The sequence below is a fragment of the Zonotrichia leucophrys genome, chromosome 3, assembly GCF_028769735.1.
Source record: "Zonotrichia leucophrys gambelii isolate GWCS_2022_RI chromosome 3, RI_Zleu_2.0, whole genome shotgun sequence".
NCBI lineage: Eukaryota > Metazoa > Chordata > Aves > Passeriformes > Passerellidae > Zonotrichia > Zonotrichia leucophrys.
In genome coordinates this window covers 38,047,098-38,065,180 of record NC_088172.1, presented here as the reverse complement: position 1 = coordinate 38,065,180, position 18,083 = coordinate 38,047,098, and the positions used below count along the sequence as shown (strand labels likewise).

Genomic DNA, 18,083 nt, shown 5'->3' with positions numbered 1-18,083 from the left:
CTAATTCCAGTGAAGAGTGGTAGGTCTGTGTAACAAAGCGCTTTGTAACAGAGGGGGAGTACTTGTTCCCAGTTCTTTAAATCCGTACAAGTGGAGACATGTCTGTTGCTTCAGCTGAATGACAGTCTGAATGTACCCAGCAAATGTAACCACTGCAAAAATTTAAAGTACGTGAGCATTTCTAGGATAATTTTTTTTTCTGTCATTTTAATGTGAATCATGGTTTGTTTGGGAAAGCCACAACAATTGCAGCTACTTCAGGATTAAGTAAAAAAATAAAATAGGAAAAATGGCCAGCTCTGCATAGCCCCACATTTAGAAAAGATGTAGGATTTCTCTGTGTGTGGGAAAAGAAATATATTTAATCACCACTCTTTGTTCTTAATTCTCCCCTTCCTAAAAGTTTTCTGACCAGTATGGAAACTACAGTAGCTTCTGCATTTAGCAGAACTGAAAATACAGTTTTTAAGCTGAGTGTGTATCAGCTTGGGGACAGCTTGTCCTGTGGGGCCAGTTGTGCCAGTCCTTGTTTTTAAGGTCCTAAACAAGGAAACTGTGCTTGTAGCCTCAGTGTCACCAGCAGTGAGGTTTTGCTGTCGGTGGCCTTTAAAGGGGAAGTAGGCGCCAGACAGTTCACAGTGAGCACAGCAGCGGGAGCAGCATGAAGCCTCTTAGACTGGTAAGTGCCAAGTCTCCCTTGGAAATGCTGCACAACCTTCTTGGACACTTAGATGCTTAGAGGCATTTCATCCCGTAAGCTTATAAAGCCCTAAATGGGTATTTTTAATGCCCATGCTTCAAATGCTCATCATATTATACTGAGTTGAATTTTCAGCACAGGCATGCTGGAGGAGTTAATTCCGCTGGGAAATTGTGTTGAAGAGTTTTTAACTCACAGCTCATTGTGCCTTTCTTAACCCTAAGCTTGGGTAGGAAAGCACGTAGATTATGTAAAATGATGACTTGTTATCTAGAAAAAATGTTACCTCAAAAAATTCACCTCAATCTCATTTTCCTTCTCTGGTTCATTACATTAGATTGTTTTATATTGTATTATGGGTGTGATTTTCATATAATTTTGTTTGAATCTACCAGCACTTCGTGCTTAATCAAGACATAGATGATTCAGATAAAGATGTTAATTCAAATGTAGTTTAGTGAAGTAAATTGATAATTACAATTTTACTTCACCTGTGGCTTATCTATGATAAAATGTTCCCTGTTTAGAGGGAGAAGGCCTAAGTAAGTACATAAATAAGTCTTTCTGGTAGATATGAATCTGGTAGACTTGATAGTGGTACTGACTGTACTTGAGGGGAGTAAAATGACTCACTGTGCTCGCACCAGGGAAGCAGTCTGAGTGAGCATTGTGGATCATAGCTCATCAGTCCTGAATGACTGAAAATTAGCAGTTTGGTAACAGTCCCAGATTCATTGGATGAAACTACCATGGAGTTCTGGGCGAGCTCTTGTGATAAGGGGCAGAGCTCTAGCTGCAAGGAGCCAGTAGTGAGGGAACAACAAGGATCTGAAAAAGCATTTTAGGCATACAATGGAGGAAGAACTGTAGCTTAGGTTAGATAGCTGTTCCTGTTCCAGAGGCTCTGTGACCTGGCTTGTAGCTTAGTTCTGTTTTCAGTGTTTCTAGGTGAAATTTCTGATACTGTGTGTCTGCTTAGACTGTGACTTTTCTTTTTTTTTTTTTGTTTTGTTTTCGTTTTTGTTTTAAGAGATTCAGAACCAAAGCAGATGATGTTCTCTTGCTAGCAGAGGTAATGTGTGTTGTACTGTTAGTGTTTACAAATCTCTTCTACATTATTGCAGTTCAATTTTTTAATCTCAGGATTTTTCATAAATTTGACAGGAATGATGTTCCTGTCAAGAGGCTTAAAAAAGCTACCTAAAAATTGGGCTGGATCAACAGCTGGAGGATACAGAAAAGCTCTACATTGTGTGAATTTACACATTTGCACTTCAGAGTGGGCTTCCACGAGCATGTATGTGCAGGCAGCACGGGCCTTTTGGTCTAGTCGTCCTTGTGGAGTTGGATGTGCTAATTGAGCCAGACTGGTGAGAGTAAGTGGTGACTGGGAAGTATATAATTAAGCTTGCAGAGTTGTCTCATTAACTTTTCTGTCTCAGCTCTGCAGTGCTGTTTCTTGGTGTAAATTTGCATAAAGCATTTCCTGGCTGAGAAGTCTCTGAACAGGCACACAGTCTGATAGTTAGGGCATTAGCCTGTGACTTCAGAGATCTCAGCTCAAGCCACCAGTCTTCTGTAGCAACTTCTCTAAGATGTGTAGCTTTTCCATTTCTGAGGGATTTTTTTCTCCTAGATTGGAGATAATGTTCTTGTCCTACCTCACAAGAATCTTGCATTATCTAAATGCATGAGATGTGCTGCTGGGCTGATATGGCAATGGTGAGGGATGTGTAGATTGAGAAATGATGGGTACCTGGTGAGCTAAGTTCCCATGGAAATAATAATAGTGGCTGTACAGAAGGACAAGTTACGTTACATAAGGAGAAAGAGGAGGCTTTTCTGTGTTTTTCACAGTTGTCTCCGTCCATGCAGCACTTACATGGCTAAAGTCTTGCTTTTCTGTCAAGGTAAGTCTGGAAGGTGAGCAGTGGAGTGGATTGCCATCCTGCAAGGCCCACCTCCTTCCATTACCTTGAGCTTCTGGGTGTTCCACCCTTGGTGCTCAGCTTTGCAGCCACCTGAGTTTTATGTTCTGGCTTTGAAGATGGAGTGCGTCTGATGCATCACCATCGTCATTATTGTTATTATTGTTATTGTTATTATTTATTTGCACCTAAAGCCTCAGTTGTGGTTGGCTTTCTGCTGAGCTTTGAGCTGTATTCAGCTGCAGAGTTTCTAGACTGAATGAAAGTGGTGTGGTGTGGTGAGGTTGGCAAACAGGAGGAAAGGAGCCAGGAGAAGTTTGATGCACAGAATGTGTCACTAAGTAGGTCACTTTGGTGTGCAATTCTGTGGTCTGGAATTGCATGAAAGTTGTTTATACTTTTGGAATAACCAAAAGAGATACAGGCTTTCTTCTAGCTGCTGCTTGTCCTAGATGCAACTGCTTCACCAAGTGCTTGTTGGTGCTCCAGGTGAGACGGTGCTTTAAGAGAAATGTGCAGGAGAGAGATGTAGCGGTGTGTCTGCTCAGGATGCAGGTCTTGCCTTTGAGAGGGAGAGTGTTGCTCCCTGCCTTGAGTGTATTTGGAAGATAGAGGTTTAGAGAAAGGTATTGTGAAGCATAGAAATATGTTCAGGACAAAGGAGAAATTCACTAGCACTGTTTGGAGAACTGTTACTGTGTAGTCAAGTATTTGAAGTGCTGGGATGCTGGAAGCACACAACTATTTCTGAAGTACTAGGAGAATTTGATTAAATGCTGCTTCCTAAGAAGAGAGGAAAATAGCTTTTGAAAGGTCTGCCATAGCTTGTAACTGAAGAACAAGTTTTCAAAAGGCTTCTAAAGGGTCAGGTTTTACACAGCTCTCGTGACTGTGTTAAGCATGCACCTCATGGCAAGTTGCTTCTGTTCTCAGCACCCTCTGGAAGAAACCCCCATTTTGCAGACAGGAAACAGGCTCATCTTCACAGATTCTTTGTTACATCTCTGTCACAACAGAGCCTTGACCCCAAGCTTCTCAAGTACTAGGCTGGTGCCATGATATCAGGGGGATGATGCCTCTCCTAATGGAAAACAAAGCAACTCATTTAATCATTAAAAAAAAACCTCTTAAGTCACTTTGCAGCCAGGGTTTGGATGGTTGAGTAATATAACCTGTTACGTGCTGTGTAATTGTAGGCCTGAACTCTGTATGCTTTAATAAACAGAAATGTATTGATTGTGATGTATTTTAGATTGTGAAGCAAAATGCACTAGCAGTCTGATGATCTCAGGTTCTTAAATCTGGGTTTGGGTTTTTTTTTCCTTCCTCTAACTGTTCTGGGAAAAGGAAAAACTGAAAAACAGTTGTTCAAGAATTAAACTTCAAGGTATTTGTCTTGGAGGGCTTGATCTGGCAAACTGCAGACATCTGCTAAATTAAATCCTGTTTACAATTTAAATGATCTCTCTTTTTGCTTGCTGTTGTTTGGCTATGTTTTTTGAGTATAGTTATAGCCAAAATAAGAAGCTCTGCTGAAGTTTTAAAGAGAGATGTTGATAAATTCCATCCTACAAGTGGCATTGCTTGGCTGACAGGCAAAATTTGCTTGTGTGTGTTGGGACCCATAGCAGGAAAAATTGACACTGAGGGGAAAAAGTGAAAAGATTATTTGTAAGAGATGCCCTTTGATCTTACTTTATCCAAGTAAAACTTGAGAAATGAAGGTATCTGACTTTGGGATTTAAGGAGACTGTCAGAGTCTAAAGAGTTTGGCAGTTGCCACTTGTGCCTGCACTCATTGTTTCCAGCTCTCTGAAGTTGTTTTTTAATCTTAGGGGAAAGTTCAGGAAACAGTAACTGATTAATAAAATTGCTTCTTGTACAGTGAAACTCGTGCAAATAGAAACCTCAGCTAAAGAGAAAAAAAGTGCAGCCAGTATTGCACATTTTAACAGCCTTTACCTATGTGGGGAAAATGTGGCAAAGTTAACAACTGCATTTGGCAGGCAGCTCTTGGGGCATCATCTACTCAGAGGCCTGGACCAGCTGAAGCTGCCCCTCTGCTCTGTATGGCCTGAACTGGCTCAGTGCTTGGTTTTTATTCATCTAAACCTGCTTGGGAAGTTGGTATGGTCACAAAATGGGTGGGTTTGGCTATGGACCAGAGGCAATGCATGTGTTCTAAAAGGTGATTGGAAAAGAGGGCACAGATAAGGAGCCCAAACCATTAGTTTATATAATGCCTGGTGTTTAGCACTCAGCTCCATCCTCAGCTTTAATCCAGGTCTCCATCTGTAAGAATGCCATGCCATCAACTGGCAGGGCTCCCATCTTTCCTGGGGAAGCCAAGCTGCTCAGTGGGGAGTAATCCCCTCAGGAGAGCTGCTTTGCAGAGTGCCACGCACATGGCAGCGATGGCGTGGGGGGCATGTGAGGAAGTGTGGGGTGAGGCTGTGTCCTGCTCTGGTACCTGGAACCTGCTGTGCCTTCTCAGGGAGCTGCTCTGTGCTAGAGACTTCCCTGGAACACATGGCTCCCTCCCTTCCAAAGGGAACAGTGTTCATGGGCCGGACACAAATGCACCCAAGTCTTCCATGTGTTTGCTCCTTGGCTGCAGCAAAGGCCCAGGGGGCCATAGGCCTGTCAGAAAGCTGCATCTGGCTGAAGGAGAGGACAGGTAGTGAACTGCCAGGGTTATCCAGCCTCCACCTTCCCTGCAAGGCAACACATCCACGCAAACGGGTGCAAGGATGTGGTTGCTGCTGTTCTGATGGAGCAAATTCCCCTCCCTCCCTCCCTCCTTCCCTGCAAATGTGAATAGCTTTTTATCCTATCTTGAAAAGAAAGCAGATGCAAATGTAGATCAGGTACTTTGAGCAGTTTAAGTGCTCTTTGAGGTTGGGAAGAAGAAATCTGATTAGGGTTACAGCTGTTTCATTTCCTGACAGATGCACAGGGTGTTGTGTGCTGGCGAGCTGCGGATGTACACACACACAGCAGCCTCGTTTTGTATCAGTGGCATAACCACACAGCAGCCAGCATGTTCGGAACTCCTTGTCCTGGACACCCTGCCAAAATATGCTTTATGCAGAATTTTCTGTGAACCAGCCTGTAGTGTGTTTGTGTGTGTGTGTGTGTGCATGCATATAAATTTGTGTGTGTTTTCTTTGGTTGACAGGGCCTTTGTTGCTGAACTTTTTTTGCTGGAGTGGGGCGGTGTGTTGTAAACAAGCACAGCTAATTATAAAGCACTTGTATAAAAAAGGATTTGCATTTGTACAAACAGTACTAGTAAAAGTGCCCGTGCGAGAGTACCACAAGTACCCAAATAAGCCCAGCTCTGAATGGAGAACTCTTTTCTTTCTTGCAACCACAGCTGAAAAGCTGTTTATAACTTAATGCTGAGGTGGTGTACTTTTCTTTTCTAGGAACTTGGAATAAGAATTCCTAGACCACTGGGACACGGACCAAGCAGATTCATCCCTGAGAAGGAGGTGTGGTAGTGTTTTCAAGTACATAGTGAACTTTATGCTTTTAAGGAACATCATTTTATAGTAGTAGCCCACAGTGGTTTCAGGACAGCTGCTGATCTGCAAAACATTTTCAGGAGTGGTATCACATTCAGTCCTGAGACTTTGGCCTCAGTTCTAGTGTACAGAACAGTGAGAGCCTTGGGGAGCTTTGGAATAGTTATGACCCCTCCCATGCTGCTATCTAGTATGAGAGAAACCCAATACTGTTTCCTTGTGAACATCCGGATGTAATTTCCTACTGGTCCACAAGGTACCTGCCCCTCTGCTCTGGGATTGCTTTTTCTTGAGCTGCCTCTACCACTCTGAAGAATCTGAGAAGGTTCAGAGTGCTTTGGATGAGCATTTCTGCTGCTTATCTCCTGATTGTCTGGTAAGAGAATTTGGAGTAGAGGAAAAGTTAGTAATATGCCTGTGGTTTTCTAGGAATTTTAGTCTTTTTTAATTTCCTGGTTTTTTCTCTCTTCGCCAGCTTTTTGCTTCTTTCCCTCTGTTTCCCGTAGTAAAAGCGATGATTCAATTAGCTTTTAGTTATAATTAACTAAGATCAACCTGGGGTATTCAAGAAAGTGAAGGTGAGACAGTTAAAAATGAGAAGTCAGCGTTGTATTAGAGAGAGTCTAAAGCCAAAAATCTCCTTTTGCTGGTATAACCACTTGTGATCTCCTAAATGAGAGGTATTACAGGGATTTAATGTGCTTTATGTGCACTGATTTAATGCCATTAATAGTTTTATAGTATAATTCCTTTCACTTGGGGCCTCTGGGTGCTGTGGTAATGTATTTATTTGTTATTTCATTGGTGGAACTGGGACAATATTGCTCACTGCTGCTTCTCTGCGATCAGACCATTCAGGTGGGGAAGGAGGACGCCGCGATGCACACGCTGTTTGCAGAGTCTTTTGCCACGCTGGGCCGGCTGGACAACGTCACCTTGGTGATGGTTTTCCACCCACAGTATCTGGAAAGCTTTCTCAAAACGCAGCACTATCTGCTGCAGATGGACGGCCCGCTGCCGCTGCACTACCGGCACTACATCGGCATCATGGTACGCACCCAGCCCCAGCCTGCCCCAGAGCAGCTGCTGCTCTGTTCTGCAGTTTCTAGCGGGAAAGGGAAAAGCACAGGAGGTTTGTTGCTGTCTGCTTTACAGATGGTTTCAGAAGATCAGCACTTCATGTTCATAGATTTGGTAGGACTGTGAGAAAAAGGGGAAAAGCATGCTATAGAAATGAGATAATTGTTTGTTATTGGCACCCTTAGTATCTCAGAAACTGTGTCTCAAGAAAGCTTGTTTTCATATCTGTGTCCTGTCACATACACTTCTCCTAACTCAGTGGTTAATCCCATTGTGCATTTCTGAATATGTAAATTCTGAGAGAGTTTTCTGCCAAAAGTGGTTGATTTCTAATTTTTAATCTGCCAGTTCAATGACCTTTGCTTGCTGAAGTTGAATTAAGATTTTGGGCTGTGTCTTTATTTGATATAGAAATTGTTGGAGTAAATGATACTGGGCTTTCTTTGCTGAGAAGCTGCCTGTAGTTTCTCTTGCCATATGCAATCTGAAACCTGCTTTTGATTGTTGCTGGTAAAGATGTAGCTCAGACAGAGCTTCTTCTTCCCCCTGGAGTGTAGGATGCAGTATGGATTACTTGCTTCAGGACATGCAACAAATCCATTCCTGTATTTCTCCCTGGGTATAGGCATGTTGCACGTGTAGCCAGCATAACGATGGTGTGTATAAACAAGGGATATTTATGTTGTGAGAACAATAATCAAAACAAGCTGATGTGTTAATTTCAGAAAATTTTTACTTGAGTCTTTGATCAGTGCAAGTCTTATTCTTGGATGTTTTGAGGAAATAGTGCCTTATGGTATTTGTCACAAAGTACTAACTTTCTGTAATTGTTTTCTGTATCACACTCTTTTCCTTTTTAGGCTGCAGCACGACATCAGTGCTCTTACCTTGTTAACCTCCATGTGAATGACTTCCTTCATGTTGGTGGAGACCCTAAATGGTTGAATGGTCTGGAAAATGCACCTCAAAAATTGCAAAATTTAGGAGAACTGAACAAAATGTTGGCTCACCGACCCTGGCTTATCACCAAGGAACATATTGAGGTAGGTCCTTCACAGAGTAATGTGAATGTCCCCTTTTTTCAGTAAAGCAATCCCAGATTCTTGGATTCAGAGCCAGACAGGGTGAAAGATGTTCTGTGGTAATGACTTGGATTTCAATGCTACATCACTGCATGATCTACTATCACTTGTGCCCTGTTATGTAAAACAGGATCATAACTGCTCTTAAATGAGTAGCAAATTTCATTTACAAATTTCATTTACAACACCCTGAAATTTCTCTGTCATGCTGGAATTCTGTTGGTGCAATGACAGTGTGCTCAGTTGTGCACCTCCCTCCTCAAGCTGTGTGCTCTCAGTAGCCAGAACCCCTGGGTGTTTGAGTTGCTGCCAGAGGTTAGACAGAACACCAGCCACCACATTTTGTCTGGCTTGCTGCTGCTGTGTTTTCAGGTGGGATGGAGAGAGCAGGCTGGCAGAGCTGCCCAGGGGCTGGTGGTGGCACAGGACAGCCAGGACTGCAGCACCAACAAACCAGCAAGGGGCTGCTTCTTCCAGCCCTTCTGCTCTCCTCTGTGCCCGTAGCAAGGAGCACGTGGGTGCTGCCTGGCCTGGTGAGAGGTGGTGGCAGGTCCAGCTGGGGCAGGACGGGGAGGGCGCACGCGCTGCCAGAAGGCCCCAAACCTCCCACACTTTCCTGCCTGAAGGGGAAGTTGGGGTTTGAAGCTTCTTGTCAAATCTAGAGCATTCCACCCACAGGGACAAGATGGAGGGAGCCTGTGCCAGGTTTTTACACTGCTGATCTGCAAGGAGTTGCCTGGGTTTTCTGATGCTGTAAAGACCATTTGAACAAACATGCAACAGTTGTGGTTGCATCTTCATTGGAGGTGTGAAATTTCAATGCAAGTCAGTATGGCCTCGACAGAAACCACATGGTGCAAAAAAAGAAACCCCAACTTATTCAATTGCCCAGGGACAGAGGGGAGACAAGTTGTGTCCTTTGTGGCATAACCATGCAGGTCTGTGTCTGGCAGGTCACTGAGCACACTGATGGCAGCAGAGTCAGGAAGCATGTTTAGATGTCACAAAAGTAATTTTACCTGACAAAGAAATGTGTTGATAAACTGCATTAAGGTGGGGTCAAATGAATGACTTCAATATTTCTGTCTTGCATTATTTTTAAAGCAACTTCTGAAGACAGAAGAGAACAGCTGGTCCCTGGCAGAGCTGATCCATGCAGTCGTTCTCCTTACACACTACCACTCCCTTGCTTCCTTCACGTTTGGCTGTGGGATCAGCCCAGAGATCGACTGTGAAGGGGGTCACACCTTCAGGCCCCCCTCTGTCAGTAACTATTGCATCTGTGATATAACAAATGGTTACCACGGGGTGGATGAAATCCATGCCAGCCCAGCTGGAAGCATTCCAGTAAGTGTCTGTCTGAACAAACAGTCTCTTCCAACAGTAGTTATGTCTTGGTAAACTTAATACGTGGAGGGTGCCTGCTTCTTTTTATTCTTTTGAGAGTGGGATTGATGAGCCTAATCCAGATGTGGGTATTGAAAAAATGCATTTAGGAGGAGCTGAAATGATACTGGGAAGCTGGGGAAAGCTACCAAAGGGAAACAGACACAATCTCTGTTGTCATTTTTTTCTGCCTGTCATTCATAAAGGTGAACTGAGATGAGTCCCAGCCTCAACTAGTTCATGACACGTGTCCTGAGCAGCAGTGGCCAGGAATGCTTTTTTCATCTGTGCAGTGGAAAATTGGCTTTTCCTTTGAGTCCAGGCTCTGAGACTTTTTTTGCCTTGAGGTGTTTGTCATGCATCACACAAAGGATCATTTTTAACAGATCATTCACAACTTTGTCAGTCTCTTTAAAGCACCCTCTCCTGCCTGCAGCAGTTATGCTGATCTGGACTTGTTTTCCCTTGGTGAAAAGAATGATGTGAACTAAGTGTTGGTTTAAGAACAGCCATGAGGATGTTCTCACTGCAAGATCCTTGCCTGTGATATTTTACTGCAGTAGTGTGGGTGGCATTTAAATTTGTTTGATGAAGCTTGCTGGCTCTCTGAAGGACCAAACTGTAAAAGGCAGGGAGGAAAGGGGCAGAACTGTATAAATTAAAGATAATTTTACTCTGGTGATGATGAATGTTTACAAGATCAATTACTGAATTCTTGAGGTGTTAAAACAGCTGTTGTGAAAGTGCTGGCTTTCTTTTGAGGGTTTGTTGAATCTGCATTTATACTCACCCTTCCTTTTTCCTTCAATGTTTCTTCTCTGTGAGCAGAGGAGGAGAAAAATACTGTTGGGTGGTAAATTGTGGTTACTTCCTCTATCAAAATTTCTGTTACAGCTCCTTGTTTTTCAGTTGCTGAACATTTAAACTAAGAGTAACTAATTTTAGTGTGAGAACAACTAGTTCCAAAATGCTGTGATTGTTAAATCATGCTAAAAATACCAGGGGTCTAATTGAGAAAAGATGATGACTAAATGTAAACCATTGTGTCAGTACAGGTTTCTTTCAAAAACTGTGTTCCTTGAAAAATCTTTATTTAAAGATGTAAAAGACTTCAGTTGTGTTTAAACTTTCTGGCTTGGCAATTAGTGCCATCATTGTCAGTTCCTGTTGCATGAAAATGAGATATCTTTCTCTTCTTTTTAGTCCACAGAGTCTGTCTGTGAAGTTGAAGCTCTTATGGAGAAGATGAAGCAGCTGCAGGAGTGCAGAGATGAAGAGGAAGCCAGCCAAGAAGAGATGGCCACACGTTTTGAAAGAGAGAAGAGAGAAAGCATGTTTGTGTGCTCTTCAGGTAGTGCAAGTGTAGTCTGTATTTATTAAGACTTTTCCAAATTATTTGAAGAAATACTCCTGTAAAAGGGGAAAGAAATGCTATTAGATGTCACACAAACATTACCATTTCTTTGAAGGAATCAGTATTAGAGATGCCTTGTTTTCTTCCAGGAACACTTAAAAGCAAAGTAGTGCCAAGATTTGTGTCTGCTTGCAGACACACCATAACACGCTGACCAAAACTGTGTTTAATAGAAATCTCCAGAAGAAATGGAATCTCTCTTTTGAAAGTTTTAGAAATTTCACAGGAGATTTAAGCATCTTGCAAGATGTTCTAAAATCAAGACACTTGACATGCTTTGCTATTTAAGTGTATGAAACGTTACTTTTCAGATGACTGAGAGACAATACTTAATCTGTTACAAATTTAGGCTTGTAATGGCCTCTTCAATGCAATTTCCTCTAAGACACACTTGACATGGGAGTCTCAGAAGTCTCTCTTTTAATAAGCTCTCTGTTTCAAACTAGTTTTTCCCCTGACATTTTTACAGACTTTTGAGTTAGGGGGAAAACATCCCCTAGATTCAGGGGATAGGGTGAAGACTGCAGTACAAGAGAAGAGAGAAAAGAATGTTTGCCTGTAAGGAAAAACCTGAGTGTTTTTTATGGAGTTGCCTCTGAACACCATAGCTACAGTCACAGAACTGTACCAGAGGGTCTTAATACGGCTAATGCAGTGAAAACGTGTTTGATTAAAAAGCACAGAGACCCATTCTTCTGCAGGAGTTCTTCTCATACACTTCCAATTTGTTCTATAAATTGTGTGCAATTCTGTTTGCCATTAACAGAAGATGAAGAATCTGCAGCAACAAGAGACGTGTCTCGGCACTTTGAGGACACCAGCTATGGTTACAAAGACTTCTCCCGACACGGAATGCACGTGCCCACCTTTCGTGTTCAGGTAAGAGGCTGGGGCTGCCATCGGGGCTCAGAGAACAGCCTGTGCCAGATACCAAACCTGGAAAGGGCTGTGCTCTCACTGCCCCATGGGTGAGCCTTAAATTAAGCCAGCAAATGGACAACCTCTACACCCAGTGGATTATCTGCCCTGGGATCTTTACTGTACTAAAACTCTGATTCTTCACAAGTTTATTTCTGAAATGCTTCATTCTGCATTTTTACTTATTCTAAGGATTATTCCTGGGAAGACCATGGCTATTCCTTGGTTAATCGTCTTTATCCAGATGTGGGACAACTACTTGATGAGAAGTTCCATATTGCTTATAATCTGACTTACAACACAATGGCCATGCACAAAGATGTGGATACCTCAATGCTAAGACGAGCTATTTGGAACTATATTCATTGTATGTTTGGAATAAGGTCAGTTTTACTCTTTTTATTCTAAACACATTGGCTTTTCTTTCTCAGGTTGAACCAGAACAATTTATTACACAAACATGCATGTATTTCTAAACATATTTTTGGTTATGGGGGAGGGCCACTAGTGCTACACTTACCCAATAATTTGTTTTGCCATAGGAACTTAGAAACAATGCAAGTGAAATAACTGCTGCTTGAAAATGAAAGTGTTTTTCTTTCAATTCCAAACAGATACGATGATTATGACTATGGTGAAATTAATCAGTTGTTGGACCGCAGCTTTAAAGTTTATATCAAGACTGTGGTTTGCACTCCTGAAAAGACCACAAAAAGAATGTATGATAGCTTCTGGAGACAGTTTGAACACTCTGAGAAGGTACAGTTGGTGTGTGTGCTGAGGGACAGCCCCACATCATGTCTCCCTGACAGCCACAGCTTAAGCTTTAGCTGCTGCTCCTGGGGTTCTGCTCACAGTCAAGTCACTGGGAAGTGTCGTGTTCCTGGGCTGAAATAATCTCCCCTTTCCTCCTGCCTGTGTGCTGGGAAACAGCAGACGTAGCCTGGGCAAGTTCTGAGCAGTACAGGGGTTAGACATGACAATGGTACAGCTTCACCTCAACTGCATCAGTACTGCCTGTATCCCAGAGAGGCAGCAAAGTGGTGCACAGTCCATTCATCCCTTGGCAGCAGACTTGGAACAGCTCTCTGGCTGGCCCAGGGTCTTTGCAGTCCCCTGGTCCTTCTGGCATGGATAGCCCCAAAAGAGTTTTTTTGTCAAAGCCTAAAAGTTCTGCTGCTGGGTTACAGCCTGAATTACACCTCCCAGTCACATTTCCTGCTGTTAACTCCCAGATATTGAATCCATTAAGTTTATGTCCTTCAGTTTTTCTTTGAAAAGGTATTTCTTGGCCTCACTTAAAGTCAATGCTGAAACATAAAGATGCAGAAATCATTAATGCTCATATCATTAAAGGCTCTAGTTCTTGATAAACCACTTAAAGAAGGGTCCTGTAACTACAATGATTTAATGTTCAAGTAAAACACTGCCTATGTTTTGGTTAGACTGACTGTGATAAATGAGCTTTCCAAGCACACAAATCCTTCTTTAAAGCCCAAAACTCTGCATCTCCATAGCCATCCAAAGCCAAGACTCATTCACATATGTGTCACTGAATGCAATAACCACACATTCTCACAGAGATCATGCAAATGAAACCACACACAGCCCTTACATGCCAGAGCAAACTCACAGCAACCTGCTGTCAGTGAAAAAATACTTTCACACCCTTCCCCCCACAAGTTTCTGATTTCATCCTCAAAGAAATGCAATAAAGGCACTGAGGAGATGATGTGGGGAACTAAAATTCTTAGCTCCAGTAGCTACTGAACAAATGTGTGTCAGTAGAGATAGAGGCTTTATCACACTTGAAAGTTTTTTCTGGTGCTTCGCCTTGGCCAACCTCTCTGTGTTGTTCAGGTGGAAGCTGCCTATGTGTTTCTCTCTCAGTCCCCAGGGACAAATGTCCTTATCACCTCTGCCTTTGCTGTCACCTTCCTCTGCTCCACAGGTGCTCACTGCCCTTCTGCCTTTAATCATTAGCCTCACTGAAACTGAACAGGCTGTGCATATTGTGCTGCCAGAGAAGGAAGGGCTTGTGTGCTTGAAAGCTTGTCTGTTATTTCCAGCTAAATCAGCTGTCTGCTAAAGGATGATTTGCTCTTCCTATGGCCCTGGCCCTACATAAGTGTGCCATGGGCCAGTGCCACGCTGTGCCACGGGGTGTGGCATTGGCTCCTCTGCCCCCTCAGTGAGCTCCACGGGGGAGGAAGTCTGGCAGTGACACGGGCAGTGCTCCCCTGCTGCTGCTGCACAGCACAGTGCCCATAGCCCCCAGGCTTCCTGTGGCTGCAGGCGTGGCGGCGAGCTCGGTGCTAAAGCAGAACTTCTCTCTCTGCAGGTCCATGTAAATTTGCTTCTGGTAGAAGCTCGGATGCAAGCCGAACTACTTTATGCTCTGAGAGCTATTACTCGCTATATGACCTGATGTCTCTGGCTGCCTGTCGACGTTGGAATGTTCTGCAGCTGCAGTATGGCAGAGGAAGATACGAAGCCTCAGGACCAACAGTAGCTATAAGTTAAGATGCCCATTGTGCCATAACTCCTTTAGTTTCAGCTATTTCCATGTTTGGAATATCATTGCTGCCGCTGGGCAGCGAACGCTTGGCAGTTGACAGACAGGGTTGTGCAGAAGTGCTGCCTGCTCATGGTATTTTGGCTTTAGACAGCCCGGGACATTCTCTGAACTTGTGGCAATATAGCAAACCATAGATACATAGATCTTGTGTTAAGGCAAATACTGCGGGAGTCGGAGTGTGAAAAGAGCTGGGACTTGATGGCATTTGCTTTCCCTACGAGAATAATTCTAGAAAATCTTGATGCTGCTATTTGTGCAGGTGGAGTGAACAGACCCAGGCTGTTCCAGTTGAGCTAGAAGTGAAAGTGAGCACTGCTATTGTCTGAGCCTTTATTGTGTGTGGTTTCAAAAAAGCCTTGTTATTTAGATTCCCTGTTTAATCAGAACTAAACCTCTTCTGTCCACACTGATAATTTGAAAGATAGCAGTCAATTTTCTCAACTAGTTTAGCCTTAAAAACAGGATGTTTGTTCAGCATTATTTCATGAGCTCCAAAGTGCAATGGTCTTCCTATGGAAAGAAGGGGACTGGAGTCCTCAAAGCTTCTTAGAGATCTACCTACACAAAGTGTCAAGTAGCTTCTTGTCCTCCTTTTCATGGATGAACCAAGAAGGAGCTAGGAAAAGGTGTGGGAATATTGTTCTAGACTGCCAAACAGTCCTACTGTATTACATGCCCAACGCTGGTCTTAATGATTTTTGCAGTGCTTAAATAACTAGGCTAAAAAACATCTATTTTTAGTAAATCAAAACGTGATTAAAATGCTGACGTTTAATATACAGTGGTTTTGGAGAACACATGAATACTTTTGTATGAGTGTGAATTGCTTTTTAAATTTGTCAGTATTACTGGTATTTTTGAAATAAAGGTAACAACTTTTTCTCTTGGCGTTTCTGTGTGGTTTAACTTTAAGCTTCTGTTCTTACTGGTTGTAAGACCATTTAAAATGTTTGAAACAGTAACTGAGCAAACAGTTAAAATCATGAGCCATGAATTTTTTTAAGTGAGTCTGAAATGGTGGGAGGAAAAGTTTAAAAACAGAGCTAGAGCTTCACTAACTGCAGTGGGAACACCTCTTCTGTACTGCTGATATTTTCACCCATTTGGACCAAGCTATCTCAGGCACAAGGTGTGATTCTTGGGGTGTCTGGTGCAGGGCCAGGAGTGGGACTCGATTGTGCTGATGGGTCCTTTCCAACTCAGATGATTCTATGATTTTCTGTGATTCCATGAAATGGATTTTCCCAAGCCCATAAGCAGTTTAATTTCTGTCCTCTGGCCTAGGTCTCAGCTCAGACTGGTTTCTTTTTCTACAGAACCTTCTGAGAACAGTTTTAAGTTTACAGTCCAAGAAGCTAAAATATCTAAAAAGATCTAGGGGAGAAAGATTAATAAACTGTCAAAAATTGTGACTAACAGGAAGCATCTGGTGCTTCCTCTTAACTGAAAATACAGGATTTTTAATGTTCCAAAAACAGAGCAAAACTTTCCTGTCTTAAGGGCATTGTACAGCTGAGCTGTGCCTTTCCAGTCTGTGAACAGTTCCTGCAGCGCTTGAGTCTCCAGGTGCTTTCTGAGGTCAAAGGTAGACCTGAATTTCTCCAAGAAACCTAAACTGGCCATTTCCATCCTATGCTCTCCAGCCACATCCAAGTGCCTTTCACTTTTCAAGCAGTAAACACTGCAGTGGATCTGTGTGTGAGTGGCTTCATCTGGTCACAGCTGCCATCAGAGCAGAAGCCACAACCTGCAGGCAATCCCAGCTCTCTGCCCAGTACTCCTGGGCAGCTCCAGGAGAGCCCCAGCCCGTGGCTGTGAAGTGCAGCAGCCTCTCAGCTGTGGTGCTGGCAGCTCTTCCCAAGGGAGAACAGGAATGGGCTCCTGGACACCAGAGAGCTGCTGCACTCAGGTCTGTGGCAGAGATACCCAAATGGTAAACAATGCCATAAGAACACACCTGAAATCCAGCATTCTGGGGCTGCTTCTTACTACTCACAGGTGGTTCTTCAGAGAAGGACAGAGGCTGGTACAGCGAGACAGGCGGGGTGCTCAAGAGTCCTGTGCCACCCTCTCTTCTCAATCCAGCTCTGTGAATGTGCCTCTTCCTGTGCAAAGGCCAGAGCTCACACATGGTGGCTGCCCCAGGATCCCCAGCTCTGCCCAGCTGCAGACACAGCACTTCAGGCTCCTGGTTACAGTTTGATTAGCAGGAACTGACATAATTAGTGTTGTATTTGAACAAATCTTAATTGCCCAAACACCACCTTGACTTGAGCCAGCCATCAGCATCAGCTGCCTCCTGACAGAGACTCAGCCCTTGTCAATTCTGATTAGTCCTGCTAACAGGGCTTAGCCACAGGGGCCTTTTCCAGTGCCCCCACCCTGCCCTGCACAGCCGGATGTTTGCCTGCCTTGCTGTGACACAAATGCCAGGAACAAATGCCTCCAGCTTCTTCCCCACAGGGACTACTTACCCAGCATCCTTTCTTTAATACTCTCTCAAAGCAAATCCATTCTTCTCTCCCAGAAACAAATGGGACATTGAAACCATTTATCTTCCCTTCAACTTCAGCTAAAATTAAAATGGCAAAAGAAGGGATGATAATTGAGATATTTTTGAGCTGAGCAGAGCTGTTGTTGGAGCCAAACCACACGGAAGGCCGAGCACTTCTCTCCTGTGGATCAGCCTCCGTGACAGAGGCCGCCGCCACACAAGCTCCCAAAGCAGGGCTGAGCCTTGCTGGGCACAAGTAACACCTGAACAGCTGAGACACAAAGAATGGAGCAAATTTTATCACTTTCACTGAAGTTTCCTCCTCACCACTCCCAAAACCTGGACCACGAAATCTCCCTTTCTTGCCCCAGAAAAGCAGGGATCTAAACTAGGAAAGAAGTCTTGCTGCCCTTCTACCATGGCGCTACTTCCCAGCCTGTCTCTCCTCCCCTGGAAGCAGAGGTCTGGGCACTGCCAAAAGGCAGAGAGAGCAGTGCCACTGAGGGAGGAGCTATGAATCCCTGCCTCCCAACAAATTCCTCCAGCCTCTCGCAGCACTGCCAGGCTGGAGCCGCTGGTGCTGCAGGGCCCAGGGCGATGCTGCTGGCCCACGGGAGCAGGAGCCTGGCAGCCCCTGCCCAGCTGTTCATTCCCAGTAATCTGAGGGCAGCAGAGAGAGAAATGGGTCAGGGCTGTGCAGCTCCCTGTGGCCAACTGGGCCGGGAACGCTCAAGGCTGGCGATGCGCCTGCTGTGCTAATCCATGGGCTACAGGGACTTTTACATGCTGGAAGGATGAAACTGAGCAAAAAACAAGGCAGCTGTTTGTAAGGCAGGGGGGAACAGGGAGAAAGAGGCTGTTATGGCCCCACAGATGGAGACACAGGTTCAGGGGAGCCAGCTGGCCAAGAAGTCTGAGAAGTAGAGGCACACAGGCAGCTCCTGGGAGTGTGGGACCAACTGAAAAAGGTAAAATC

At 44.0% G+C, this 18,083-nt stretch overlaps 2 protein-coding genes across 13 annotated transcripts in view; one reads left to right on the top strand and one right to left on the bottom strand.

Annotated features, from left to right (window-relative positions):
- SESN1 (sestrin 1) overlaps positions 1 to 15,493 on the top strand; it is a 78,957-nt gene extending 63,464 nt beyond the window's left edge. For 2 of the 3 annotated variants that reach the window (XM_064707856.1, XM_064707857.1), the window contains exons 2-10: positions 6,057 to 6,122; positions 7,005 to 7,205; positions 8,096 to 8,278; positions 9,422 to 9,664; positions 10,907 to 11,054; positions 11,884 to 11,996; positions 12,228 to 12,418; positions 12,650 to 12,794; positions 14,377 to 15,493. In XM_064707856.1, coding sequence (XP_064563926.1) covers positions 6,057 to 6,122; positions 7,005 to 7,205; positions 8,096 to 8,278; positions 9,422 to 9,664; positions 10,907 to 11,054; positions 11,884 to 11,996; positions 12,228 to 12,418; positions 12,650 to 12,794; positions 14,377 to 14,463 — 1,377 coding nt within the window. In that variant the 3' untranslated portion in view covers positions 14,464 to 15,493. Of the gene's footprint in view, positions 1 to 6,056; positions 6,532 to 7,004; positions 7,206 to 8,095; positions 8,279 to 9,421; positions 9,665 to 10,906; positions 11,055 to 11,883; positions 11,997 to 12,227; positions 12,419 to 12,649; positions 12,795 to 14,376 lie in introns of all 3 variants that reach the window. The other variant, XM_064707858.1, reaches the window with a different exon arrangement.
- Positions 10,979 to 18,083, bottom strand: part of ARMC2 (armadillo repeat containing 2) — a 68,983-nt gene continuing 61,878 nt past the window's right edge. For 6 of the 10 annotated variants that reach the window (XM_064707845.1, XM_064707851.1, XM_064707852.1 and 3 more), the window contains one exon: positions 15,477 to 17,185. The gene's annotated coding sequence lies outside the window, so the exon portion shown is untranslated. Of the gene's footprint in view, positions 11,114 to 12,792; positions 13,346 to 15,476; positions 17,186 to 18,083 lie in introns of those variants that run through there. The other 4 variants (XR_010439523.1, XR_010439522.1, XM_064707847.1 and 1 more) reach the window with 4 other exon arrangements.